Source organism: Ochotona curzoniae, unplaced genomic scaffold (genome assembly GCF_017591425.1).
Source record: "Ochotona curzoniae isolate NIBS_2020 unplaced genomic scaffold, NIBS_Ocur_1.0 contig_883, whole genome shotgun sequence".
NCBI lineage: Eukaryota > Metazoa > Chordata > Mammalia > Lagomorpha > Ochotonidae > Ochotona > Ochotona curzoniae.
Genome location: NW_024466599.1, coordinates 21,475,087 through 21,501,009, shown reverse-complemented (window position 1 = coordinate 21,501,009; position 25,923 = coordinate 21,475,087). Strand labels below are relative to the sequence as shown.

Here is a 25,923-nt window from a genome sequence, read left to right as displayed (position 1 = left end):
AATCCTATGGGGCAAGAAATATGACAAGGATCACTTAGTAATTGCATCACCACATTCCAGTTTGGAAAATAACTCAACATTCTTTTTAATTTTTGTTAAGGTTTAAAAAAAATTTTTTTTATTGCAAATGCAGATTTCTAGAGAGAAGGAGACAGAAAGGTTTTCCACCCACTGCTTCACTCCCCAAATGGCCGTAATAGTCTGAGCACAAGTAATCCAAAGCCAGGAGCCAAAGACTTCTTCTGGGTCTCCCCTGTGGGTGCAGGGTCCCAAGTTTTTGGACCATCCTCTACTGCTTTGCCAGGCCACAAGCAGGGAGCTGGATGGGAAGTGGAGCAGCTGAGATTAGAACTGTTACCCATTCAGGATCCTGGTGCATGCGAGGTAATTTAGGCACTGAGCCATCATGCTGGGCACAACATTCTTTTTTCAGTATCTGTTATATTTGAATTCTAGTTTCTTCTAAGCAAACTATTTCTGCAATGCTTTAGCCCATGAAAGTAGCAATTGGTTATCAGCTGATTGATAAATGCAAAGTTATCTACATGTCAGGCAGGCAATTTTACTTTTAAGGACTGAAAAAGCAAAAAAATAGAGTCCAGTGTTGTAGCTTAGCAAATGAGGTTATGGCCTGTGATGTCAACATCCCATATGGGTGGTAGTTACAATTTCAGCTGCTCACTTGCAATCCAGCTCTCTCAAAGATGCTCCAAGTGCTTGGGCTTCTGGCACCCTCATAGGAGAGCTGGAAGAAGCTCCCAGCTTTAGCCTGGTTGTTGTGGCCAATTAGGGGGCAAAACAACAGACAAAAGATGTCTGTGCGTCTTGCTTTCAGTAACTCTGCCCTTTGAATTAATGAATTTAAAAAAAAAAAAAGGGAGAGGAGGGAATTTCAGAACATCAATCCTATATTACCACAATGGCTTTGGTGTTATAAATCGTGCAGTACATGTTACTTGTGGGTACACGAGTAATGGACGACTTAGTAATTGTGGAAAGGCATTCCTTGTTGGTTTATTAGTGCTTACTATTTCTTCTTGTTTTAGCGATATTTAACATATTTGAACTTACCCTGGTTTATTTTTACATGTTCAGGTATCTGAGTTTTCTGTATGTATACATATTTAATATGTTTTCAGGTCACTACGTGATGGAACTAGTTCCTGAAACTTAACTGCTTCAAATAGTGATAACACAGATAACCTGTGTTAACATCAAATTTCCAAAGCAAACTAAAATTTGTAATTTGCTTATTCATTTCTCTCCTCCATGGAAAAGCCAGAATATGTATGAGCCCTACATTCACATAAGCCTGAGTAATAAACAGTCTCTTAGTAGGGGAAATCACATTTTTCGTTCTTCTAATTTTTTAGAATTCAAATGACTTCCCTGTCGCCTATAAAACCTGCTTCAGCTAAGAAGTAAGCAAGCAATTCCCACCCCAGCTCCATACCAAAAGCCCTGGGGAGAGCATTCTAAGGCTAATGATGAAATTTTAAAGAGCTTGCAAAAAATATTTTTAAGTGGTATTTCAAGCCACATTTTCTTCATCTGCAACTGTTGCAAAATCACTACTAGTTTATTCAAATGAATGATCTTCTTATGCAGAAAGACCAGAATTATTGTAAACACAATAGGTTCTAAAATTTGTCTCTAGTTGAAGTTGGGGACAACTAGGTAAGTGAAATAAAATGCCCCAGCGGACACAGCTCTTCTGAACTCCCCTGCTCTCAAGTAAGCAGAAACATCACCTCTCTTTCACAAATAATTCCATAACATAAACCCCATAGTCAAGAAGTTAGTGAGAATCATTTGTAGGATGCCAGGTTTTATTATTAAAAAACCCTTTTCAAATTGGTTACAATTAATAAATAAAATTATCTTAGGTTTTAAAAAAATTCTTCAAGAATTTAATCATGAGGGAGGGCCCAGCATGGTAGCCTAGCAGCTAAAGTCTGGCCTTCCATGTGCCGGGATCCCATATGGGCACTGATTCTTGTTCCAGCTGCTCCCTGCTTGTGGTATGGGAACACAGTCAAGGATGGCCCAAAGCCTTGGCACCCTGCACCCACGTGGGAGACCCGGAGGAGGCTCCTGGCTCCTGGCTTCAGTTTGGCTCAGCTTCAGCCACTGTGGCCACTCTGGGGTGAATTACCGAATGCAAGTTCTTCCTCTGTGTCTCTCCTTCTCTCTGTATTTATGACTTTCCAATAAAAATAAAGAAATCTTTTAAAAAATTAAATCATGAGAAGGTTGCAAAGCCCTTGAAAGATCATGTTTATCTTTTTACGAAACAATAAGGAAAAAATACAGACCTTAACGGTTATTGGAAAAGAAGTAAAATATGTAATTAAGAGCAAACCAAACACTACATGAGCAGTAAAAAGCATCTGGCCTATGATTAAATATCTGCCAAACACAACAAATGGGGCACCAAAATTTGTAAGAACAACAGCAGGCTAAAGAGGATCACAAAATCCTAGGCAAAATTTCATTCCCCATAGTTAGAGATTTCAATATTCATTGAAACACAAAGATAAAGTTAAAAATAAAAGTAACTTGTATGTCCATACATTTATTTGTATTTGTTTTATTTATTCTTAGAGGACATATGCAATGTACTATATAAATTCAATTCATCCAAATAAACCCAATGCTTCAAAAGAAAGCACTGGTTTGGTATTTCTACAATTTGGGAATTAGAGGAATAAATATTATTTAATTGATGTGTAATTTAGTAAGCAGAATTCTAAATGATGGCACAACATGAGACTTCTAACATAGCAGCTCTCAGTCACTCCCCTGGCTTAGGATAAGCTTTTTCTCAGTTCAGCCAACTGAAAGTCAATAAAAACAACAGCAGCATCCAGCTATGTTGCAGAGAACTGCTGAGCGTCTAAATCTGGACCAAGACCATTTTTGTACTTGGATAATACATTTAGCCCCAACAATGTCTGTATATAACAAACCGCAAACTAAGTATGTAAAAAAATTATAAATGGAAGACTACATTCTTACAACTGAGTCTCAGCCAATCACAAGCTGTCCACTGGTCAGACCACATTCATATAAAACAAATGCTTCATCACGTGACCCCCAAATAAGGTCAATGTTAAGGACAGGAAGCCAGATAGTTTCCGTGCATGCAATCACTTTTCTGTGGCTTAAGTACAACCTGTGCAACAGGACAGAACAGGGCATTCAGAACCAACTTTGATCCAGAACGCTGCCTTGTACTAGAATCTTTATCTTAAATAAACTTTGTTAATAACACTTATACCTCCTGGGTGAAGCACCCTGGTTGTTCTGCACATCCCAAACTGCTAAGAGAGGAAAACATTATATTCTCAGTAAAACTAAACATGTAAAAATATTTCAACTGGAAGGCAGTATATAATATTTTAAAGCTCACTGTCACAAGAGACATGGCAGTAAGAAGGTCAAAGTGATCCTAACAGAAATTCAAATTCGATGAACGAGGAGAATATGCCAGTTTGCTCAAAGATCAGTCTGTCGAACATGCCTTCCTGCAGAATTTACAAAATGAACTGTGTACCAAATTCTTGTGCAGCTATTAAGGTGGTAGCGATTTAGAATGAATTTTTTTTAACAAAATACTTTTAAAATACAACTGCTAGATTTTATTGGGCATTTTATTAATTTGCTCGAGTTAGCTCAACTTAGTTGAGAAATGGAGAGGCTAAATGGTAAGGGGTAGTTTGTGGCCTTAGAATCTGATGTTTGATTCTTGGTAGCTTTTAGCAGTACTGCAATATGGATTTTCACCTACTTTCCTTTCAAGATTGGTTAGTTACCTTTTAGTCATTGACCTTGGATAAAAATTAAATTGTTCCACTTCTAAGAGTTCAACTACTTGTCTTAGTGGAGAGCTGTTTTAAGAAAGTTTGCCTGGGGCGCGGCGGCATGGCATAGCAGCTAAAGTCTTCTCCTTGAACAGACCGGGATCCCATATGGGCGCCGGTTCTAATCCCGGCAGCTCCACTTCCCACCCAGCTCCCTGCTTCTGGCCTGGGAAAGCAGTCGAGGACAGCCCAAAGCCTTTGGACTCTGCACCCGTGTGGGAGATCCAGAAGAGGCTCTGGGATCCTGGCTTCGAACTGGCATAGCATCGGCCGTTGTGCTCACTTGGGGAGTGAACCATCGGACGGAAGATCTTTCTCACTGTCTCTCCTCCTCTCTGTATATCTGACTTTCCAATAAAAATAAATACATCTTTAAAAAAAAAGTTTGCCATAAACAAATGAGACTCTTCATTCTATAGACATTGTTGGTGAAGGGATGCTTAACTCTTCTACACCATTTATTTTCATTTTCTCATATTATTACTCTGCCATTCCATTCTATTTAAAAACAAAATCCAAAAATGAGCCTATTTTTATACATATAAAAACTATAGTGCAAGAAAATCTGACTACAGAACTTCAAAAGATGAATTTAATATATTCAGTTCTGTATTTCAAAATACATCATTAAATTTAATGCAGCTAATTTTATTTGAAATTACCCTAGAGTACTTTTCCATTTGAGAAATTTTACAATAACAGTTTCTAAAATATTTTTCAAGTTACAGTAATTGCATGAGAAAGATGCTACATTCTGTAGTTTCAACATGATAAAAAAAAAAAAAACCATGTTTAAATAACCACAAATTGACTAGAAGTTTTATCAACAGAGAGAATCAAAGGCTTCTGAAATCTCAGAAAATCAGCACCACTTAGGGAGGAGGAGTGTCTGAAGTGGTCTCCTTCTATCCTCTTTACTCATTCTTCCTAAGCTACTTTGAAAGCAGAAGGGGTTGGCAGAGCAAGAGAATGCATAACAGGGCCATGAGTAGTGACAGGCAAGGGACAAGGTCTGGGATTCCAGAGACTGTTCACGGTCACTGATATCCAGCAGATGGGGGTCTGATTAGGGTGGGTTGTGAAATAATTAGGGGATAAGCCTGTGATTAGGGGCAGGGAGCCAACAACTACAAGCTTGGATCTGAAGGAGATTTAGAGAGTTAGAGGGGTAGGAGTAGAGGTGGGTAGTGCATGGGTTAAATGAAAGAACCCTTGTGATTGTGTAGTAGATTTTCTTATTAATGTTTTTTTTCTTCCTGAATACTAAAGACATTTAAGTGAGACTAAATGTTAAATCAGCTAAAGCTTAAAGATACACTTAAGGTAGGGAAGGTAGGGAAAGCCTAGAGAGTGAGAATGGGAGAAGTAGGCTTACAACTGGTACCACTGAGAATGTAAAACCTGGCTATGGAAACAGAATGGAACAGAAAACAGCCAGACAGCACCAAGGGCCCTGCTGAGATCAGTAACTGAACTAGATGAAATAAGTGTTTCCCAAACTCTGGCCTGTGGGATGTGACCTAATTTGGAACTAGAATGTCCTCAAAAGTGATCATCAGTTCAATTCACCATGAGCTTACACTGGATTATAGTAGGCTTTAAACCCACTTTAGTGACTCCTTAAGGGAAGTAGCAAGAGATAGGGCAGAAGCCCTGTGAATGTGAGGAAGAGACTGGAGCTGTGCTACCATGGCCCAGGAATACAAGAGGCTGCAGAAAAGCCCCAGAAGCTGAACAGGCAAGGAGGGCTTCTTCTAGAGCTGTTAGAGGGAGTCTGGACTCTACTGAAAACCTTGATTTCACAATCATTACAGTAGTTTTAGAAAAATAAAACAGCAAGCAAGAATTTATTGTAACAGTAATCTGCAAGGTTGGGGGATTTTGTCTAGCAGAGTCCAAAGACAGCGTAGGGAAGCTTAGCAGCTGCCAACATCCAAAAACACACCTCTGGTGCTGCATCACCAAGGCATAGTGGGTGAGATCGCCATATAAAATGCTGGCGTCCCAGATGGGTGCAGGTTCACATCTTGGCTTCCAATATGCTTTCAGTCCAGCTCCCTGCTGATTTACCTGGGAAAGCAGCGGAGAATGGCCCACGTGCTGGAATACCTAGAGACTCGGGAGAAGCTCCTGGCTCCTGGCTCCTGACTTTAGCCTGTCCATTACAGTCATTTGGGGAATGGAAGATTTTTCTAACTTTGTCTTTCAAATAAATAAAACAAATCTTAAAAAAAATGTACCTCTGTCAGGTGTGTACCATAGGCAATGCAAGTAAGGTATTGAGTTTATCACAGAGAATATAACTTGGATGGGAGAGAAGAGTGAAGGAAGATGATACAGAAAAAGAGTGTAAGGACATCAGAGGAAGAGAGAACTTAAAAGAATCAAGAACAACTATAAGGCAAGTAGTTCACAGTTGAAAATACAAGAAATTACATTTGCAGAAAGAGATGTTTATATTTAAAGCTCAACAAGTAGAACAGTCTAAAAAAACCCAAGACTTAAGTAGAAAGTAATATGGATAATGGGGAGCTGTAGAAACTGGTTAATGTGCAGATGTGAAGGTACCTAAGAGTACCATGGGTGAATGGGAGACAGAGCCAGGTGCTGGTTCTCTGCTCTGCAGTGAAACAAAGGCTGAGGCAGAAGATCTAGTCAAGGGTTGGGTGACTGATGAAAAGTAAAGGGTGCTGTACATGGATGGCGAAAGGCCAAAAAAACAAAAACAAAAACAAACAAAAAAAGGCAAACCCCTGAAAACTCCAAGATAAGCGATAAGCAGGTCAAAGGTGGATTTAAAGTATCAGACGATAATGTTTTATGCCACTCAGGGGTGGGAAAGAACAAAGGGGGAGAGGAACGGAGCAGGACAGGGCTGTTTAAATGGAGGTGGGAGGCAAACAGAGTGCACAGAAGTATTGTTTTTGAGAAATGAGCCTGTCACCTTGATGATCACAACTATTTCTTATGTATCTTATGGAGACAGTAACTTGCCTATTTAAAAGAAAACACTCTGGAATCTAAAAGTTGACCCTTATTCATGTGCATTAAAGTGGCCTAGAATTTTCTGAACAGAACAATACCAGCTTCTATCAGGACATAAATTGGCTTTCTTTTGCAAACTCTTCTAATTTTTCAAATCACAGGTGTTAAATAATATGGGGGAGATATTCATTGTTTCACTGAAGATCTTTATGTCAGGATCTGGAGTACTGGCAGCTCTTACGGAGTCTATTATTACAGAGGGCAATGGCCATTAAGAAACTAAAAGCTGAACTCACTGCCATAAGGGAAAGCTTTTTCCTAAGCTGAACCAACACCTACATAGAATATTTTACTACTTACAAAACACACTGACCATTTATTTACACAGAGAGCAAAGAATCATAGCAAGAAATACAGGGAACTTTTCAAAATACTGTCAGACTATTGCCAAATGGCTTCAAACTCTATACCATACAAAACAGTGGCATCTTTTAGCCTTCCCTTAAGACTCGACTCTGGGATCAGGGGGCCGGCACAGTGGCATAGCATGCTAATCCAGTGCCAGTATCCCATAGGGTCAATGGTTTGTGTTCCAGCTGCTCTACATCTGAGCCAGCCAACTCCCTGCTTATGGACTGGAAAAGCAGTGGAGGATGGCTCAAGTTGTAGGCCCTTGCACCCACATGGGAGACCCAGAAGAGGCCCCTGGCTTCAGATAGCCCACCTTTGGCCACTGTGGCCATTTGTCAGTGAATCAACAGACAGAAGGTCTGTCTCTTTTCTGTACATCACCTTTCAAATAAAAATAAGCAAAATCTAAAAGAGATGGTGGCATCTCTATGTATCAGACACATGTCTGAATGGGTTTATAAAATCACGAAGAAGCATTCCTTAATATTGAAGCCAATCAGCCGGTCAGAGTTGGTTCATAGGAACAGTAACTATTAACCAACAAAGGTATTTCTGACTACATACATTTAGGATAGAAAAAAAAAAATCAACTGCAGGGTAGCCAATATGCTAATAGTGCAGAAGAGAGGTTCATGCACAAAACTACAATAAGAATTGAAGTGTCTTAACAGAACCATGGTTAAGCTACTATAGGAACTGCAGAGCTGGAGAAGGCTTCACAGAAGAGATGGGCACAACTAGGAACAACAGCTTCTTGTCCATTTCAAATGTTCTTACATAATAATTTCAGCAGAGGAGAAAAAAAGCTAAGATTCTGTGTGGCTAAGCATACAAAATATTAAATACCAGATATGGACCATGATTGAGGAGTCTGAAAAATAAAGTGGATGAAAATCTGACAGTACTGGTAGAGACCACCACAGAAATTATGGCATCTAACCTGTCAAGATTTCTTCTTCTATTTTCTCTATATTCTACCCACTTTATTAATAATACACTGGCCTTCACTAATTAACACTGTTGGAAAGATCTGGACAATGTCAGCAGACAAATCTGACAGTTGAGGATACTATCTGTTCTGAACATCCCTCCCATAGGGGAAAGTATATATTTTAGCATCATCATGCCAGAGACTGCACTAGGAGTTGAGACGCAGCAATCTACATATTTGTATATGCAGATAAACCAGTTCATTGAAACAAACAAACAAAAAATCAAGTGCAGGCCCTTTAGGACTTGGGTAGGGATGATGGCAATCAGGAAGCAACACTGCCATGGTGGTGAGGCAGATCAGCTTTGGACGGTATGTCAGTGAGACAATCAAGTCCTTAGTGTTGAAGTTTATAGAAATGAAGTAACTGTAATCTGGATCTCTATATCCAAAATGGCAAAAAGGAGCACTGAAAGCACCTGAAAAACTCGTGGTTTAGGTCATCAAATGAATGCCAAATCAGTTCTGTACATGTGAATCAAGATATAAAAACTAAATTTTATTTTAACAATGTCAGAATCCTTTTAATTCATATCCAATAAATAGCTGGCTATAACAGTTGGCTAATTCAATTCGTGCAGCCCAACACTTAGGACAAAACCACCAAGAGCTAATGAGAATAGAAAAGAAAATGAACTGCTTCATAGGAAAGAAAAACAGTCAGCAGAATACAAAGATCTGAATTATTAAAAATTGTGAAGTCATAAAGAAGATGACCTTTATAACAGAATAGCAATCTGCTTCAATTTATGGAAATGTTATGAGCCTTCAGCCAATGGGACTTACGGCTGCATAACATTAAACATTCTCAGGCATGCTCCATCACACTTTGTGGCATCTAACATTCACACTTCCTGTAATTGCTGCCTCTTTGATGTTTTTATCCTGAGTTTTCCTCTCCTAGCCAAACCTTGTAAGGTCAACAGCATAAGGTACTGAAGTTGGTACACAAAGTTCTTTCAACAGCACAGTGAGTCACTGAGAGAAATGAACCAACATTTTAAAAGGAAGCCTTAACAGGAAGACATTTTAAGAAGATTCTTTGGAGGTATGGTACATAATGGTCCTAGCAGCCTATTAGAACAGCCAGAGAAAGATGTATAAATAAGCAAGGTTGGACAGAATAAAGGTTGTGCTGAGAATGAGCTCCTATAGGAGAATGCAAATAAGCCAAACTATTAAAACTGTTTTTTCAAAGTTGTGTTTATTTGAAAGGCAGAATTATAGATAGAGGGAGAGGGGGAAGGAGAGGAAGAGGGAAAAGAACAGAGAGAGTAGGCGAGAAAGAGAAAGAGAGAGAGAGAGAGAGAGAGAAAAAGAGAGAGAGAAAGAGAGAGAGAGAAAGAAAGAGGGAGGCAGGCTTATATCTGTTGGTTCATGCTCTTAACTGCCCACAGCAGCTGGGGCTGGGCCACCAGGATGAAGCCAGGCTGCTGGAATTCCATCCAGATCTCCCATGGGGGAGGCAAGAATTCAAGTACTTGAGCCATCTTCCATTGTCTTCCCAGAGGTATTATCAGAGAACTGGATTGGAAATAGAGCAGCGGTTGGGATGCTAGCATCACAGGCAGCAATTTAACCTATTGCACCACAACACTGCTCTCCAACTGATACAATCTTGAGCCACCAAGGTAGTACGACTATCTACAAAAGCAATATCTTCCTTTGCTTTGTGAAAAGAAAGCTATAAAATATTTTCCAAGTTAGTGGGTGTTGCAAAGAATTTGGCAAACATTACTTTCCTATAGAGGCCACTGTTGGCTCTCTCTCTTAAACAACTTGATAACAGAGGATACGCTTCACTCACTCATTCAGTATTACTGACAACAGCACATCGCTGCACGAGGCAGATGCTAGGTAGGTAAGGACAGAGGAAAGTGGAAAGGAGAGAAGCACAAACACTTGCAAAATCACAGGAATTTACAATTTAGCAAAGATGATAGGCATAATTGCAAGTTATATGATTATTAAGAGTAGTTCAACTACTGAAAACTGGGTCAGAGTTAGAGGGAGGTACTCAAAGAATTTCTAGCCTAAGAGATGAAGAACTAATGTTCCTAGGTGGGGCACAAAAGAACAGATGGCTGGTCAAAAGCAGAATGAGAGCACTGCACACATGGAAAAGCTCAGGCCAGAGTGGCACAATGTCAAACCCCTTCACATGGAGCTCAGAGTGGAGTTTGAGCTCAGACTGGATCTGCAGCTCAGCAATACAACGTGGCTTCTGTCAGCTGCCTTTGCTCTTTTCTTTTGTGCAGCAACTATCTAACTCTCACTAGTCATCTCTACTCCCTCCCTCACTCACTCCCTACCATCACTGGATTACCGAATTCAACCTCTTATCTGTCAGAGATGGAGCCTTCCAACAGAGCATCTCTCCCTTTCTGGCCTCCCAGACCCCAGACCTTGCCTCCTGCCTCAGAAAATGAGGAATTCTGTTAACTTTGTTTCTCTTCCTACCCCTTCCTCATTTCTCAGAAAAAAATAGACCCATCATTAATCCGTTTCATCTTCCACTTTTCCTCTATTTAATCTCAAGCTTTAAAAATACTCATCTCGGGCCCAGCAGCGTGGCCTAGTGGCTAAAGTCTTCGCCTTGAACACACCGGGATCCTATATGGGCGCCGGTTATAATCCCAGCAACTCCACTTCCCATCCAGCTCGCTGCTTCTGGCCTGGGAAAGCAGTCGAGGACGGCCCAAAGCCATGGGACCCTGCACCCATGTGGGGGACCCGGAAGAGGTTCCTGATTCCCAGCTTTGGAACGGCGCAGCACCAACCGTTGCAGTCATTTGGGGAGTAAATCATCGGATGGAAGATCTTCCTCTCTGTCTCTCCTCCTCTCTGTATATCTGCCTTTTGTAATAAAAATAAAATAATTCTTTTAAAAAAAAATACTCATCTCCAGGGGCTTTAAAGCTGCCATTTGCAATGCTGACATCCCATATGGGCACCGGTTCTAATCCCGGCAGCTCCACTTCCCATCCAGCTCCCTGCTTCTGGCCTGGGAAAGCAGTCGAGGATGGCCCAATGCTTTAGGACCCTGTACCCGTGAGGGAGACCCAGAGGAAGTCCTGGCTCCTGGCTCCGGATCGGCACAGCACCAGCCATTGTGCTCACTTGGGAAGTGAATCATTGGACAGAAGATCTTCCTCTCTGTATATCTGACTTTGTAACAAAAATAAATCAATCTCAAAAAAAAAAAAAAAAGAAGAAAATAAGTAACCAAACTCCTTAGGAAGGTAATAAACTCTTTAGGAATACTAAGAAAGGAACAAATTTATTCATCAATCTTGAAATATTTATAGTCATAAATACTATCTCACAGCTCCCACTACTTCTGATTTCTTTTCTACTTCGTTAGAAGTGAAGACTGTATGAGGGCACATCTCTAATGTGCTGCTGACTCCAAGCAGGCCAGTGTCCACTGTTACATGATAGCTAATTCTAACAGGACTCTCCCAATTTTTTAACAATTCAACATTTACCATCCCTCAAAATCTTCCATTCCTTTTTGACCACTATAGATTACAGACCATGAGTACTCAGGGCACTCCCCTTGCTGGGAAGTGGAACAGCCAGGACATGAACTGGCACCCATATGGGACCTTAGCATTTGCAAGGAGAATGGCCTAGATGATAGGCCTTCAATTAAATCACACTTAGAAGAACGCAAAATAGCAACAGTTTATAGTCTAGCATGAGGAATGCTAGTTTAATGGACTCAGATCTGCAACCTAAGAGGATAGACACCCATCTAAACAAAGTTCAATGCCACTATAAATCACCAAGAACTTCAGGTAGTCAGAAATGAAGCTTGCTATCAAGTGATTTAAGTTATTTTTTAAGTAAATCATCAGTGTCGCCATTGTGGTGTATTGGGTAAATTGCCATTTGCAACACTGGCATCCCACATGAATGCTGGTCTGTGTCCCATGCTCTTCCACTCCAGCTTTCTGCTGGTGGCCTGGGAAAAGCAGTGAAAGACGGCCTAAGTAGCTGGGCCCCCTAACTCCTGGCTTCAGCCTGGCCCATCCCCTGCTATGATAACCATATAGCAGAAAACCAGCAGTTGAAACCTCTCTATTTATCTCTCCCTCTCTCTGTAGCACTGATTTTCTTTAAAAAAATTTTTTGTTGTTGTTGGAATATCAGATATACAGGGAGGAGGAGAGACAGAAAGATCTTCCGTCCACTGATTCACTCCCCAAGTGGCCATAAAGGACAACATTGAGCCAATCTGAAGCCAGGAGCCTGGAGCTTCTTCCGGGTCTCCCAAGGCTTTGAGTCATCCTAGACTGTTTTCCCAGGCCACAAGCATGGAGCTGGATGGGATGTGAGGCCACCAGGATTGGAAAAGATGCCCATATGGGATCCTGGTGCATGTGAGGTGAGGACCTTAGCCACTAGGCTGTCACACTGGGCCCTGCGCTTTCAAACAAACAAAAAATTTTAAAAGTAAAACAGCAGAATGAAGAGACCCCAGTATATACTGCTGCTTGTTAGCTCATTATAATTTAACAGGTTATAAATAAAAGAAGTCCTTTACAAAATAAAGATTAAAGAACCAATACAAATTATTAGTTAAATTTCTCACTTAATTGCTATGCCGTATGACAAAGAGATGAGTAGAACAGAAGAAATTATCGGTATTGACTGGCCAATATTCACAAAATTAAAATAGGCATTCACCATCTTTCTCACTAGTAGAAGAATCCTTGGGATTTATTCTATGTGGCCAATTATAGTATTCTTGTTGGGAAGCAATGGAGTCATTGAGGACATATACACTTTATTTGCTTGGTAACCTTGCTAGGAGAAGGCAGATGGATCCAAAAACTCCTGACATCCTTCAACATATACTACAGGGTACAGAGGCTATGTACAGTACATACATAGGAGATTAGTTACAGCATGGGCTTAAGGTAACTGTACTAGAATTAATTTTGCTCAGTTGACACTGTAGGACAAAGTGAATTTGGGTGCTATGGAAAGTTAGGTGCTAAGTACATAGAATCTATGTGACAACATGTAACATAACAATATATATTTATATATATAATTTTATATAACATATAATCTATCTAGATTCATTTACAGAACCACTCTGATAATTTTCAGGATTTTTATTTTTAATTGATATTTAAAAATTACTTGAGAGAAAGAGCACATGTATCACCATTTGTGGATTCAATTCCCAAATGTTTGCAGTGCCCCCCTGCAAGCAGCCAGAAGTTCAATCCAGGTCTCCACATGAGATTCAAGAACCCAGTTACCTGAGCCATCCCCACTGCCTCCCTCCCAGACTATGCATTGGTTGGAAGACAGAGTCAGAAGCAAAGCCAGGTATTCAACCAGGCGCTCTGACACTCAACACCAGCATCCTAACTGTGAGGCTCTTGCCCACCTATTTCAATGAGGACTTTTTTTTAAAATGAAGGCACATGAACTTGGTTTGTATACGTATACCAGAAAGGTTAGTAATGTTTTATATTATTCTGCAATAGTCAAAATAAACATTCTTTATTCAATGTAAGAAAAGGTCCTAACTGGAAAAGATGCCAAAAAAATATTTTAAATAAACAAACAAAAAAGCTATAAAGCTAAAAGGGAGAAGGTATAGCCGTTAAATAATGAAACGGATACACGTCCAGAGTAAAGGCGAAATAATGGAAACCTTTTTTGGACAAACCCAAAAAAGAAATACAATACTTTCACAATGAAAACCAAAAGCAGGCATAAGCTCCTGTTAAGATGAATTTCTGAATTCATGGGTCCACAGTGTTCAGACTCCAGTCAAAATTTCAACTCATTGGAAATAAATTTTGATTTTCATATGAACAGGAAGCTGAAGTGTATTGTTATATACATTTTGGATGCACGCCTGAAATGCTCACCCATCTTGTTTCAAAAACGTTCTGAGGCCACGAACATTCACTGTTCACCTGCCTCAGGTGGCGGCCTTGTTTCCTGCCTCCTCTGATCTCACTGCTTCCCTCACACTTCTGCCCCTGAGAGAAAACTCCAATGTATGTAACAATATGCTTTCTGGCCAGTAAACAGTCTACAAAAAGTTATCACTCAAAGGTGGTTCCACAAAATTTACTTATAAAAGCTTCTTCCACAATTCCTATTTTTAAGATAAACACATTTTGTAAATGTCAGTCATCAGTCAGCATTTTTCAATGTGTTACTCTTAATAATATAACAGGACACTAATCTTTAGGTGCAGACAAGACTTTTCAATGAGTAAATACAACAAATATTTTTAATTTTTCCAAGAAAATGAGAATCTTCAAGCTAATAACAAACTATCTTTTGGGAATTTTCATTAATGGTATCATAAGACCTGCTATCATAACCCAGGCAGAACTTTCACAAGCAGTAGACATTTATGATGGTTCACAGAACTACAGAAATAGTTTATGAACACAGGGCAATTTTTTCCTAAGTATCTGCTAATAATTGTAAAAAAACAAAAAACAAAAAACAAACACCCAGAAGTACCAATATTTCCTAAGAAGCATATTGGCCAGTCTCCATTCGGAGGCAGAGAGGCCTTTTAATTTAGATATCACCCATCTTCTAACTCCCCAGGAGAATCCTGCTCACAACTCCACTTCACTACTGAAGCCCTGACTATGTACTTATGATGCAAAATGCTTTACAAAGAACAATCCAACTCCAAGTGAGCTGACACACAGGTCTCAGTGAGGGAGACCTGATTTACCGAGAATGCTCTGAAGGACATATGCTCTAAATCCTGACAGCCCCAGTGTTTGGTCCTTTTAGGAGACAGCTCTTCCTAATTATGCCATCAGTCAGCATGGATGAATCCCATAGGGCTATGTGGAGCAGACTACACATTTTGTTATATTTTTACTAATAAAGATGTTGTTGAGCACCTCAGTCATAACAATGCATACTGTCCTCTTTGTAAAGAACCAGGAAGACACTTCTTGCAAAACCTTTAGAAATATGTCTTCTGAGCATGCCATTTTCTCTAATCAGATATCTCATCAATGATACCATTCATCTTCCTGTAAGAAAGCTCAGAAACAATTTCTGAATCCATATTGCAGAACTACAGAACTGAATAATACTGTTTGCATACTATCCTCACGCATAATTTTTAGTATTTTTCTTTAGTTTGCCTTGTGCTATTTTCTTATTCTTGTTTTGGAGTCATTATTTTAATCATACATATTGATGTTAGCCACTTTGAATTTAAACATAGCAGGATACAAAATCTCACTGATTGGCTGACTGGCTAAGACACAGACAGACAGACACACACACACACACATATGCACACACACACCCCTGCCAGAGAGTTATTCCTTACATCCTAGACAACTGTTGAAGCCTAGAGGGAAAACAACACAAACACACCACCACCCCATCCCATCCTAGCCCTCAGCCCTCCCCTTCCTGAAGAGTTATTCTTTACATCCTAGGCAACTGTGCTAAAGCCTAGAGGAGAAACAATGAGTTAGCTTTTCATGGTCTGGAAACAGAGTCAATGGGTAAAGCAGACAACCTACAAAGTGATAAAAGGATTTTATATATAGTCAGTGTAGCAGGAAAGCATTCATACAGGGAATGCTACTAACCAAACCCAGGAGAGCTGGGAAGGCTTCCTAAACGGACTGTCTAAAGGAAGAGCTACAGGCAGAGGAGGAGCTACATTCCAGTGCAGAAAGCTCAGGGAGCTGTGTCAAGCATTTCACTGAAGCTCAAACAAACCCTACCCCTGGGAAGACGGAAGATAAGGCCAGAGGGAATGCAGTAAATCATGTTAAAGAGTGTGTGTGTTCTTGGAGCACTGTAAAACCTAGGAAAGATTTCTGCTAGAAACTTCCAAGGCATATTTGCACTTCCTAAACTCTAGATTCTATGCTAACAGCTTTTTTGAGCATGACTTCACAAAGTCTCCATCAGGGTTCTGTAAGGGCCTGTACACTAAGTACTATCACAATTCTTATTTTCCAGGCGATGAAGCTGGGCCTCACTGAAGAAAAGCGACCTCTCCAATCACGTTGCTAAACCTCACAAAGCCCTGATTCCTACCACATCTTTCAACTACAGAGCCTGAGTACTTAACTTGGCATGCTGCCACCCTCAATTTGGAAAAGGCCTGATGCTCCATTATAGCATGAAGAAAGGATCAGTGTTATGGAGGCAGTTGAACAGGTGTTCGATAATTAAGTGGAAACACAAAAAGAAGCCCAGATCAGGATGGCAGGGTGAATACCAAGGAAAGGATTGGTTTGAAAGAGATATCCAAGCAGAATAATAAGGCTTCCTTGGGATTCCACTGTATATAAGAAAGGCAGAGGGGGTAAGGCAAGAATGCCTCCCAGGCTTCTAGCTTGGCAATGGAATTAATGATACACAATCCTTAGGCAAAAGCTGTGCAGCCAGACTCCCAGATCTGCCATTTAAAAGCTAAGTAATCTTGGACTAGTTGTTCAACTTCACTATTCCTCAGTGTCCTTATCCATAGAATGACCAGAATTACATGAACTAATTCACGTGAATTGCTTAGAATACTCCTGGCACATAAGGACACAATGAACTTTAGGCATTATCATCAGTATCACATGTGGGAATAGAGGAGGATAGCAGTTGAGGAAGAACTGACAAGTTCCATTCAGGATATGAACACACTGAAGCAGAAGTGCCTGTAGGATCGCCAAGTGGCAAAGGATACACATAAAGCCCTGAACTCAGAACAGACTTCTTGAGAGGGGTACAATGGCTAAACCATCTAATCTTCCATCTCCAAGCACGGCATCCCATAAGGACACTGGTTCATGTCCCAGCTGCTACACTTCTCCCTACTAGCTCTCTGTCTGTGGCCTGAGAAAGCAGCAGAGGATGGCCCAAGTCCTTGGGACCCGATACCCATGCAGGAGATCTGGAAGAAGCTCCTGGCTCAGTTCCAGCCATTGAGGCCATTTGTGGAGTGAATCAGTGGCAAAAGATCTTTCTCTCAGTCTCTCCTTCTCTTGATACATCTGCCTTTCCAATGAAAACAAATCGTATGCCCTCCCATAAAAAGAATGGGGCGGCAGGGGGAGACCTTCTGGAATGACACCTAGAAAGCATCAGTACGTGGATAATAAGCCAACAGCCTCTGGGGAGCCTTATGAGGAACACAGACACTCAAGCCATGGACAGAGAAGAACCTGGATCAGAATCTTAGACGTAGCCAAAGAAACAAAGAGAAACAAAAACTGAAGAGAAACTGTCTAGGAAGAAGAATCAACACTGTCAAATGTTGCTCTAAGCAGAAATAAGATAAAGGTAGAAAGGAGGCCCTTGGATTAAGACATAAAATCTCTGTCCCTAATGATCTACGTGACATAGCTTTTACTGCCCTTTTAGGAAGAGGTAAAATGTATTCAGGCAGCTATTTAAAAAGGTCTATTGGGCTATTAGAGAAGTTAGTCCAGTCAACTGTCACTGGAAACTCTGGGAAGCAGACTCTTAGTGGAAGAATAAATAGTACTTGGAGGTGAAAGAGAGAAAAACACATTCCTGGTTTCAGCCTGCACAGACACAACCAGGGGCAAAATTAAGAAAGCTTAAGACATAGTTAAAAATGATCAATTAATTCAAATACTTTAGCTCACCTTGCATGAAGGGGATTCTAAATAGTGAAATTTAAAAAGAAGATGAGAACCATATTACAAGGTCTTAATCAAGAAATTGGGAAGTAACAAAAAATGCTTAAACATCTTTTCTTCTGGGAAAATGTCTATTCTTGAATTCTCATATCAACCCTTCCGTGTAACTATAGATGAAGATCTCCTCTTATGTCTTTAGGGGACCTATTGTTCACATCTCTTACAGCACTGCTTTATAACTGGGTTTTCTAAACCTTACAATTCTCAAGGAAATAGGTTTTCAAGAAACATTTTCTAAACCAACATATATATGTTTACATTACTATAATTGATGGTTATCTAATGAAACAGTAAGAAAGCCAGAAAGATTGACAAGGAAAACGAACAAGGTCACTACAGAAAGTGGGATGTCTGGAGATGTCTCCCTGGCAGTATCAATAGGATGTGGTGATCAAAAGCCTTTCCTTCTCTTGTCTAACTGCTCTGGCACATTCTAGTGCTATACTGAATAAGAATGTTAGGAATCAACATCCTTGTCTGGTTCCATATCTTAGAGAAAATGCTTTCAGCTCTTCCCCATTCAAAATGATGCTGGTTGTGGGGTTGTCATTTGCAGTCTTAATGAAGACCATATAGGTTGATATTTTCCTTCTACATCTAACTCTGTTCAATTTTCATCAATAGATGGTAAATTTTATTAAATGATGTTGATGTGATGTATTGATGTTAAATCACACAGTTAAGCCGAAGGATCTTTTGGATGTGCTATGGGACTGAATTTGCTAGTAATCTGGATGAGAAATTTTGCATCAGTGTTCATCAGAGATACTGGTCTAGACTGTTCTTTTGTGGCCGCTGTGCCCAACTGGCTTTAAAATCAAGGTACTGCTGAACCCAGCACAGTAAGCCTGAAAAGATCCTTTCCATTTCAATTTTTTGGAACAGCGTGAAAAGAACTGGTGCTATTCCTCCTTAAAGTCAAGCAAAATACAGCAGTGGAGCCTTCTGGATCGAATCCTAGGTTTTCATGGAATATTCACACTAGGAGTTAATCTAATGCTGATTCCTTTAAAGAAAAATTTATTCGTTTTTATTGGAAAGTCAGATATACAGAGAGGAGAGACAGAAAGATCTTCCATCCACTGGATCACTTCCCAAGTGGCCGCAATGACTGATGTTGAGCCCAACAGAAGCCGGGAGCTTCTTCTGGGTCTCCCACGTGGGTACAGGGTCCCAACACTTTGGGCTCACCTCTACTGCTTTTCCAGGCCAAAAGCAGGAAGCAAGAAGGAAAGTGGAGCAGCTGGGATACAAGCCAGGGCCCATATGGATCCCAGCACATACAAGGTGAGGACTTTAGCCATTACACTACCATGCTATACCCTCATTACTGGTGTTATTCAAGTGTTCAATATCTTCATGATTCAATTTTGCCTTAATTATATGGGTCCAGGAATGTGTACATTCTTTGTTTCCCAATTTGTTGGTATACTAATCACTAATGATCCATTTATTTCTTCAGTTTCAATGTCAATATCTCCTTTTTTCACCACTGACTTTATTTGAGGCTTCTCTTAGTCTCACTGAATGCTTAGTTTTGCCTTTTCAAATGACTTTTGAAAGTTTCCACATTAGTTATTTCTGCCCTAATCATTATTTCCTCCTCCTAACATTGGGTCTGGTTTGGTCTCATTTCCTAGGTCCTTATAACACATTGTTAGGTTACTTATTTGGTATCTTCTAATTTCTGGATGCTTGTGATGAATGCCATAAACATTCTGCTTAGCACTGCTGTTGTTGCATCTGCTAACTTTCAGTACATTGCATTTCCACTTTCATTAGTTCAAGGAAGTTTTTGTCTTCCCTATTGACTTCGATGACTCACTCATTTAGGAGCAGCTGTCTGATCTCCATAAACTTAGATAACTTACAAATATTCCTTTGTTGTTTCTAGCTTTACTTGTTGTGTTAAAAAAGATACGCGCTTTCAGTTTTTTTCTGAGTTTGTTGAACTTGATTTGTGGGTTTTTATATGCTCTATCCTAGATAATGCTCCATGTGCTGATGAAAAGAACATATACTCTACAGGTATTGGTTGGAATGTCCTGCAATTGTCTGCTAGGCTTATTCAGTCTATAGTATGGCTTAACTGATATTTTCCTTTCAAAACTGTTTTTAGTTTTTGGTCTCAGTGATCTGTCCATGGACAAAAGTGGGGCACTGAAGGCTCCCTCTGGAGTTTATTTCTCCCTTCATAGCTAATAATGTTTGCTTTATAACACTAAATACTTTGATATCCTGTAACTTATTGCCTCTTGTATTTATAATTATCATATATTATTGCTTTATTGCTCTTTTCATAATTACATAGTCATCTTCATTGTCACTTTTTTACAGTTTTTGTCTTAAAATTTCATTTGTACAGCTCCTAAAAGTACAACCTCTCCTGCTGGTTCTGGTTTCCATTTGCAGTCTGTGTACCTTTACAGGTGAAGTGAGTTTTCTGTAGGCAGCACAGTGTTATGGCTTTGTTTTATCCATTCAGTTTGTATCTTCCTTGAACACTTACCTCAAAATTCAACATTTTGGGGTTTTGGCTTTGTTGTTTCTCTATGGAGGCAAATATCTTTATTTGGCCATCTTGGAAAAAAATTTTTTCTTTTAAATTCTTTCTTGGAGAAAATTATCCTGTCCACCATTGTTATAAAGGTGCCTTACAATTTGCAGACTTTATTATCTAAAATCGTATTATTAAAATACAAGAGACAACAAGGTACACATGAAAGACCATGGGTTATTTAGTAACTCCAATAAGTGATGAGGTTTTTCACCTCAATTTATGCTTTGGTTTTGCATTATGAATTAAATATTAATAATAACTACAGTGAAGAGCTGTAAATAACAACTGTTAAGAATATTGGTCATAATTCAGGTATTTAGCAAATACTCAATGTTAACTGCTGTCGTTAATGCAGCTATCATTCTGTTTCCTGTTTTTATTCTTGTAGTACTTAAGTCACATTGTATGTTTCTATCTGAAATACATGGAATTATGTAATTGCATTTTTCTAACTAAAGAAAACTGAACCCCTCTCTCTCCTTCTCTCTCTACCCCACCTCTGCTTTGCGTGCACACATGTGCATGCATGTGTATGTATGTGTGTATTTCTGTCTCTACTGATAAGCAGGAGATAACCAGTTGCCCATCCCAGCAAGAAAAATCACTTATTATTGTTGCTGACTCATAACATAAAGACTAAGTAATACACAGTCCTCAAAGTTACAACTTACTTCGTAACTAAAATATTTCCTTGAGTTCAGAAGAGAGAGCTCAAGATACATCCTTATCCACCGCACAATAATCTGTTATCCTGCCTACACTTCAAAAACTTTTCATAATGAAAGATGTATTCTAAAGGCATATTTTTGTTATCAAAGAATTTCACTAAATGAATGTATTCTATAATATCAAAGAATACCTTTGAAGACATTATTAAAATTGGAAAATATTGATAAGACAGATGAATCCAAACTAGACGTCACAGTAAACTGTAAAACATTAACAAAAAGAAAAGAGAAAAAAAGCACCATCACCATCCCAAGGTCGTGGTGCCTCTACTGCACAGCACACAGAATGGCTCTCTACACACTCACAGGAGTGGACAGGTGCTCTCTGTAGTCCTCCAAGTCTGTCATGTTAAGTACAACTACACAATTTCAAGAGCAAAACAAACTAACTGAGACACTAATTTTAGTTTACCATATCAAGGTATTTTGGACTGTGTACATTTCTTTAAAATCATGAATATTTAGTAGTAAGGATGCTTCAATGTGGTAGTTATATTTGAAAGTACATTAAAAGTCTAAAGGAACACTATTATCCCATATAGGGAAAGAACGGCCACTAAAAACCTTTTCTAAATCTTTCAGCACTAGGCACAGGCAGTTTTAGAAAAAGGTATAATTACCAGAAAAAAGTGACAATTTGTCCCAGATGTCACCATGTGTTAGAAATCACAGTGGAGAGCAAAAACAGTATCAACAAGATTCCTCTGCTAGATGACTGGCTTTCAAATTGTGCAGTAAAATTAACACTTGGGCATTATTTTTGCAGAATTCCCTTTTTTTACTGGTGTGGAGACAGTGATGGACAGAAACATGTACATAATGCAGTTATAATAAAAGTACAAGCAGTTTTTCTTAAATTACCAAAATGCCAAAATTAAAACATTTTAGTGAGAGAGATATTATCAACAGAATATCCTTGTTCTCCATATACCCGTGAATGGACACAGCCCAAAAGAGAAGTGGAGGCAGCAGTATGAGATACAAACTGGAAAGTATGCAAATGAAGCTCTTCTCCTGCACTTTGGATGTCTATTCTATCCGCTGTAACGTGGAGCTAGCACTACCTTGCCTTTTGATCAACAAGAGTTACTTCAGTGAAATAATGAATGCAAAGTTTTTTTTAAACTGCAGAGAATTATAATAATGAATAAAATGATTTATTCTCAAACTCTAAAAGCCAACTACATGGGTATTATAAGTGATAAGATATTTAGACAGCTTTGCCACTGAGATACTTTTTAATGGAATTACATTGATTATATGTTATAGTCTATGGTTTTCAAAAGGGAAAATAAATTGTCTTTAACAATGATAGCATATGTATCACCTTTTAGTACGTGGGTTGACTTAAAATACAGTATCGTAATCAAGCATGAAAACATTCACTATGAATTTCAGAGGGCTGTAAAGTTTAGTAATTGCTGTTACTTTATCAATATGCACATTCTGAAATGAATGCTCACCTTCTCTCAGACGGTCCACCACAAAAGTAAAGCCCGTAGTTCTGGGATGTAAGACATACTCATACTTCTGAAGTCCATTCTTTTCGGCAAAATCATTACTTCGAGCCTTGCTATTTTCTGAACAAAACAAAAGCTCTTTAGATATCACAAAATAGAGACATGAGGGGAGAAAATTAGTACAGGCTGTTTTTGATAAAGATGGCAATTAAGTGGCTGGCACTGTAGCCTAGCAAGTCAATCTATTGCCTGCAGTGGTGGCATCCCATAAGAGCACCGGTTCAAGTCATGGATGCCTTGCTTTCAATCCAGCTCCCTACAAAAAGGAAAGCGGAAGGTCCTTGTCCTTGGGCCCTATATCCACGTGTAAAACCCAGAAGAAGTCCCTGGCTCCTGGCCTGGGTCATCCCAGACACTGTGGTCACCTGGGAAGGTATGACCCCTTCTCTCTGTAACTGCCTTTCCAATAAATAAAATAATCTTTTTTTAAAAAAAAATTTACTTATGTTTATAAATAAAAATGACATATGGGATGCTGATGCTTGCAAACAGAGGATGGGCCAACTGAGCCATCATGCCAGCCCAGAATATTTTCTTTTAAAAAAAACTATAAAGATAGCACTAAACTGTTCTGTGAACAAGAATACGGAATTGAGAAGACACAAATACTTTAGATGCCCTTACAACAATCCTATACCTACTTATGGGAATTTAAAAATTTTTACAATAAGGTATTTTTAATACATTTTATAGCCGTTTTCTGGAATTTGTATCCAAATCTTTAAAATTGTTCAAATGGTTTTACAGAAAAGTCAATATGCAATAAAAACTGAAGTACAATAATCAATGAAAATTTCCATGATATACTTCTCATATACTAAAATATAAAATCCTAATAAAACAAAAAACTAACAAAATATAAGAATGCAGACATCAAGAAGAAATAACTAGCAATCTAACATATCAGAGCAACATTTTTAACCCAATAATTTAGGCCTCCAATGCAAAGTGAAATTTTTGTCCTGCTCAAGCACAGGGCATGCTAACGTTACTGACCAAAACCCCACCACAACAGATGGGCACACGATTAGCACATCATGTACAAACATCTGAACATGGTTTGGCTGAATACAGAGTCAAGTATATGTTCCAGTTATTGGCAAAAACTTATTTTTCCATTCCATGAGGTAACTTTACAAGTTCCAAGAAGAACCAAACTCATTATTCAGCAAATACATTTGGCAAAAGCAAAGTGCTCAGAAATGTGGCCTCCACTGCTGGGAGAGATCATGAAATTCTTCCTGATGACAGCAGATGTTAGAATCTGCAATCCTCAGCTGCATCCTGAAACTCACAGATTATTACTCCAACTCTAAAGAAAGATTCAATTCCTCTTTGTAAATTAATGAAATTATTCTCAAAACTTTCCTTTTCTGAAAAAAACATTTGGAATAACAGCAACTTTCCCAGGAGTAAATTTAAGATGACTGGGTTCCTCAAATCCTCCAGAAACCATTGATACAGTCCACATAACAAAATATTCAAGGAATATTCCTGTTAGTCAATGTTACAACATTTCTGTAATAGAGAAAATGAATCTGAGAAGAGTCGATCCCTCTAATATATAAAGAACTGAATAAAAAGCCCAGAGACCCCCAGTAAATGAAAAGTAAAGGCGCCTCCTAAACATGAACAGTTCCAAAACTTCTCTCACACCTAGAGGAATATTCTGGGTTTGAGACCACAAGACCGTGTACAGATTAGTGTCACAGGGCTGTCAACGGGTTGGGAAACCAAGAGACGCCACAGTGATGCGTTGTCACTTCCTACTCTTCAGTCTGCTCTGCAATGCGCCTCACAGCACATCCTCACCTGTGCCTTTTACACACACAGCCTCACAGCTTGTGCTTTATTAGCCCCTACGTAAAAATAAACTTACTACATAGGCCATCTAACCACCCTGTATAAAATAGCACCTTACCCCTACTTTTTTTCCTCTAGCTCCATACCTCATCTTATTTCTCTGCAAAGCACTTAGAACTATCTAATGTTATCTTCCTGGTTTTTATCTGCCTTTCTTCATAGAATGTACACTTCATGAAATTAAAGCTTTGTTTAGCATAGAAAGCTGCAGGTACCAATATTAAACGAAATGCTGGTATAGTTAAAACCTAGAAAAAGCTTTTCTTTCCAAATCAAGGAAATGCAGCTCAGCATCAAAGTATGCCAATTATACATGTCCATGGGAAGGGGTCATAGTACCCAGGTACATGGTCAGACATTCTCAGTGTCTCTATGAAGGTATTTCTTTAACGTGACTGTTTAAATCACTAGATTGAGTAAAGCAGATTACAAAGTGGGTGGCACTATTCAATACATTGAAGGCCTCAACAGAAAGAAGAAAAGATGCCTCCAGTCTCAAATTGCACCCCTCCTTTGAATCTCCACCGTGCAAGCCTACCCTGTAGAGTGTGGACTTGACAAAACCCTACAATCCCAAGAGTCAATTCCTTAAATAAATTTTAATCATTCTAGCTATGAATATGAAAATATGTTTAAAAGCTCACAGAAAAAATGGGGTTAAAAGCTCTTTATTACACTGTTAAATTTATAAAATGCATAATATTTTACCTAAAAAGTCCACAGAATGAACACTATCAAAAAATTACACCTGAATTTCAAAAAAAAAAATTTGCACCAAAATAAACTTAATCCATTTTTTTCATGAACTTTTTGAGATACCCAAATAACCTAAAAGAAGCAGGCCAAAACTAGAGCACTATTTATGGGCTGTGGGACTACAGTAATGTTTGTGCACATTTCTGCTTTCCAAACGTAGATTACTCCCACAATCCAGAAAAGTTACAATTAATCACCAAATATGAATATGTATGCGAAGTTACATTTTTTGCTTAAGATTTTACTTTTAATTGAAAGGTAAAGTTACAGAGAGAAAGGGAGAGACAGATCTTCCATCCACTAGCTCACTCCCCAAATAGTCACAGTGGCTAGACTTGGGCTGGCATGAAACTAGGAGCCAGAAGTTTCTTCCAGGTCTCCCACATAGGTGCATGGGCTAAAGCACTTGAGTCTTCTTCTACTGCTTTCTCAGGCACATTAACAGGGAACTGGGTTGGAGGTGGAGCAGCCAGCACTCGAAGTGGCACCCATGTGGGATGCTGGAAGCATAGGCAGAGGTTTAAACAGCTATGCTGCAGCACTAGCCCCATAAA

The 25,923-nt window shown here is 39.2% G+C and overlaps 1 protein-coding gene across 1 annotated transcript in view; it reads right to left on the bottom strand.

Annotated features, from left to right (window-relative positions):
• The window catches only part of LCLAT1 (lysocardiolipin acyltransferase 1), a 141,186-nt gene that overhangs the window by 35,901 nt on the left and 79,362 nt on the right, over positions 1-25,923 (bottom strand). Inside the window, exon 6 of the mRNA XM_040993021.1 lies at positions 22,694-22,810. Coding sequence (XP_040848955.1) covers positions 22,694-22,810 — 117 coding nt within the window. The remainder of the gene's footprint in view (positions 1-22,693; positions 22,811-25,923) is intronic.